Here is a 3539-nt window from a genome sequence, read left to right on the forward strand (position 1 = left end):
TGAATAATTTGGCATCATTGATGAACCAACCCACTAAATGACTATGTAATCCTCATATTACTTGATTCTATCACTCTACGTAACTTCTTATGCTTATTTTCCATGAATGGGGACAGCTAACACACATTTCCATGATATTATCTACAAAACCAATAAAAAAGTGGACCTTTTTCATCTAAACTCTCACATGATAAGATAATTATTGAACAAAATCAGATAGCCTTTCCTCATGGTTTCCTCCAACTTTTAAATTTCCACCATAGCCTTGCCCACCAAGTTTTTTGCTGCCCAAGCAAAACATCACTTTCTTGACTTTTATCTTGTTAATTAATGGTGGGACAAAACTATGACTCAAACACTTTCTTTTCTTCTCCTTTTTTACAGGGAAATCACAATCAAACAAAAATTGCAAATTATCAACGACGACTCGTTTGCTATTGGATGGATGATGCATTGATGAACTCAAGTAGTATATAAAGGAGATATGCCAACTTATTCTTTCATTCATCACTCACTCTACACACTCACAAAAATAGGATTCCATCTTCAATTTCATCTTACCTCATGGCAGCTGGTATGTCTGTTTTCCTCTCTAATTCCCGCCTTTTTTCCTCTCTAATCAATCCACTCCTATTGCGTTTCTTGACGACCTCCTTGCACTTGATTTTGTTTTTCATTGTACTCGTTTCGTGGCTTCACAAGAAATTTAGGAGAAACGACGATGAAAACCATAAACATAGAAATGTCTCATACTACAAAACAACCCTTTTCTCCTCCTTAGGCCTTTCACTCTTTAATCTCACTCTATTCCTTCTGAACCTCTTCTATTGGTATGCAAATGGCTGGAGTGATGAAAAGATCCTAACTTTATCAGACTTGGCTGTCAAAACACTTTCTTGGTTGTGTCTCTTTCTCTTCTTGCATGTCTGTTTCTCGAATTCGAAAGAAACTAAGTATCCCCTCGTTCTGAGGCTTTGGTGGGGGGTGTTCTTTTGTGTGTCTTGTTATTGCCTTGTAACAGACGTTCTTTATTTCGAAAAAGCCAAAAATTTGTCGACTCTATTTTGGGCCTCTGATGTTGTTTCAGTCCTTATGAGTATAGTGTTCTGTTTCACTGGGTTTTGGGGTTCGAAAAGGGAGGATGAGAACACTATCCTTGAAGAACCCCTTTTGCATGATAGGTCTAGGAATGGTATAGAGTCTGAGACGCCGGCGGCCAAAGGGGACGAGACTGTGACCCCTTATGGCAGTGCTGGTGTTTATAGTCTCTTTACTTTCTCGTGGATGGGTCCTTTAATCGCGAAAGGGTACAAGAAAACCTTGGATCTCGAGGATGTTCCTCAGCTTGCCGGCTTGGACACTACTAGAGAGGCGTTTCCAGTTTTGAATGATAAGCTGGAGTCATATAGTGGAGGAAGTAAACGAGTCACTGCGGCCATGCTGGCAAAGGGGTTGCTCTTTACCGCTTGGAGGGAAGTTGCGATTTCTGCTATCTGTGTGTTGATTTACACGTTGGCTTCTTATGTTGGCCCTTACCTCATTGATATCTTTGTCCAGTACTTGAATGGAAGTACACATTTTGCAAATGAGGGCTATATATTAGTTTCTGCATTTACCATTGCAAAGATGTTTGAGTGCTTTGCACAGAGACATTGGTTTTTCAGGGTCCAACAGGGGGGTTATAGGGCAAGAGCAGCATTAGTTGCCAAAATATATAATAAGGGATTGACGCTTTCATGTCAATCTAAGAATGAACATACAACAGGGGAAATTATTAATTTCATGGCAGTTGATGCTGAGAGGATAGGTGAATTTGGTTGGTATATGCATGATCCATGGATGGTGATTCTGCAGGTCGTCTTAGCATTAATTATATTGTATAAAGATCTAGGGCTTGCTTCAATAGCTGCACTTGCTGCTACTGTTGTTGTCATGCTAGCAAATGTCCCACTTGGGAAATTGCAGGAGAAATTTCAGGATGGGCTAATGAAATCTAAAGATAAAAGGATGAAGGCAACTTCGGAAGTCTTAAGGAACATGAGAATCCTTAAACTTCAGGCTTGGGAGTTGAGGTTTCTCTCTAGAATTCAGGAACTTAGGAGTGTAGAAGCCAGGTGGTTGGCAAGATACCTTTATACCACAGCGTTCACTACTTTTCTCTTTTGGGGTGCTCCTACGTTTGTGTCTATGGTAACTTTTGGTGCTTGCATGTTGATGGGAATCCCACTCGAGTCAGGAAAAATACTATCTGCACTGGCAACCTTTAGGATTCTTCAAGAGCCAATTTACAGTCTACCAGATACAATATCCATGATTGTTCAGGCCAAAGTTTCTCTGGATCGAATTGCGTCATTCCTTTCTCTTGACGACCTGCCACCAGATGTTGTGGAGAAGCTTCCGGTTGGTAGTTCTGATTTTGCCATTGAGATAATAGATGGAAACTTTTCTTGGGATGCATCTTCTTCTAGTCCTACATTGAGAGATATTAATTTTAGAGTGTCGCGTGGAATGAGGGTTGCAGTTTGTGGCATGGTTGGTTCTGGCAAGTCTAGCTTACTTTCCAGTATTTTGGGGGAAATACCAAAAATATCTGGAGCGGTTAGTCTTTCAGGAACAAAAGCCTATGTTGCTCAGTCCGCTTGGATACAAAGCGGAAAAATAGAGGAAAATATACTGTTTGGTAAAGAAATGGATAGACAGCGATACAATAGGGTCCTTGAAGCATGCTCGCTGAATAAAGACCTGGAGATTCTACCTTTTGGGGATCAAACTGTTATTGGTGAGAGGGGAATCAACATGAGTGGTGGACAGAAGCAGAGGATACAGATTGCGCGAGCTCTTTACCAAGATGCCGATATTTATATATTTGATGATCCATTCAGTGCTGTGGATGCACATACAGGCACTCATCTTTTCAATGTAAGCACAACATGCTCCTCATTTCTTTTTATATGTATATATAAATTTATGATACATTTTTATGATGATAGTTGTTGATTGTCTTCTTAATTCCACTACGGCTCTTGTTTTTGGGTCCAATTCACGTACTATCATGATTTATATGATATGCCAGGAATGCATCATGGGGCTTCTGAATTCCAAAACCATTATTTATGTTACTCATCAAGTCGAGTTTCTGCCTGCTGCTGACCTTATTCTGGTGAGTTGTTCATCTCTAAATTGTTGATTTTTTTTCTTACTTTAATCATGTGACATATGGCATATCTTTTACTCATCAGGTTATGAAAGAAGGACAGATTAAACAAGCCGGCAGGTACAACGATATTCTCAAATCAGGAAGCGATTTTATGGAACTTGTTGGTGCACACGAGGAGGCTTTATCAGCTCTCGACTCTATTAGTACCGAGAAATCAGCGAATGGTGAGGGAAGTAGCTCTGCAAATGCTAAGCCTGGTTTGCAGAGACAGGAATCGAAGAAACATGGAAATGATAACAAGAATGAGGAAACAAAGGGCCAGCTTGTTCAAGATGAAGAAAGAGTGAAAGGAAGTGTTGGACTGTCAGTTTATTGGAGCTAT

General features: G+C 40.1%; 1 protein-coding gene across 1 annotated transcript; it reads left to right on the plus strand.

Annotated features, from left to right (window-relative positions):
- Positions 1–479: 479 nt before the first annotated feature.
- On the plus strand, positions 480–3533 carry LOC125200477 (ABC transporter C family member 3-like; the record flags this gene model as incomplete). Its single annotated transcript, XM_048098116.1, has 3 exons — positions 480–2919; positions 3074–3160; positions 3240–3533. Coding segments are annotated over 3 exons (2821 nt in total), but the record flags the coding sequence as incomplete, so codon positions are not given.
- Positions 3534–3539: the final 6 nt, after the last annotated feature.

The sequence above is a fragment of the Salvia hispanica genome, unplaced genomic scaffold (assembly GCF_023119035.1).
Source record: "Salvia hispanica cultivar TCC Black 2014 unplaced genomic scaffold, UniMelb_Shisp_WGS_1.0 HiC_scaffold_988, whole genome shotgun sequence".
NCBI classification, from domain to species: domain Eukaryota; kingdom Viridiplantae; phylum Streptophyta; class Magnoliopsida; order Lamiales; family Lamiaceae; genus Salvia; species Salvia hispanica.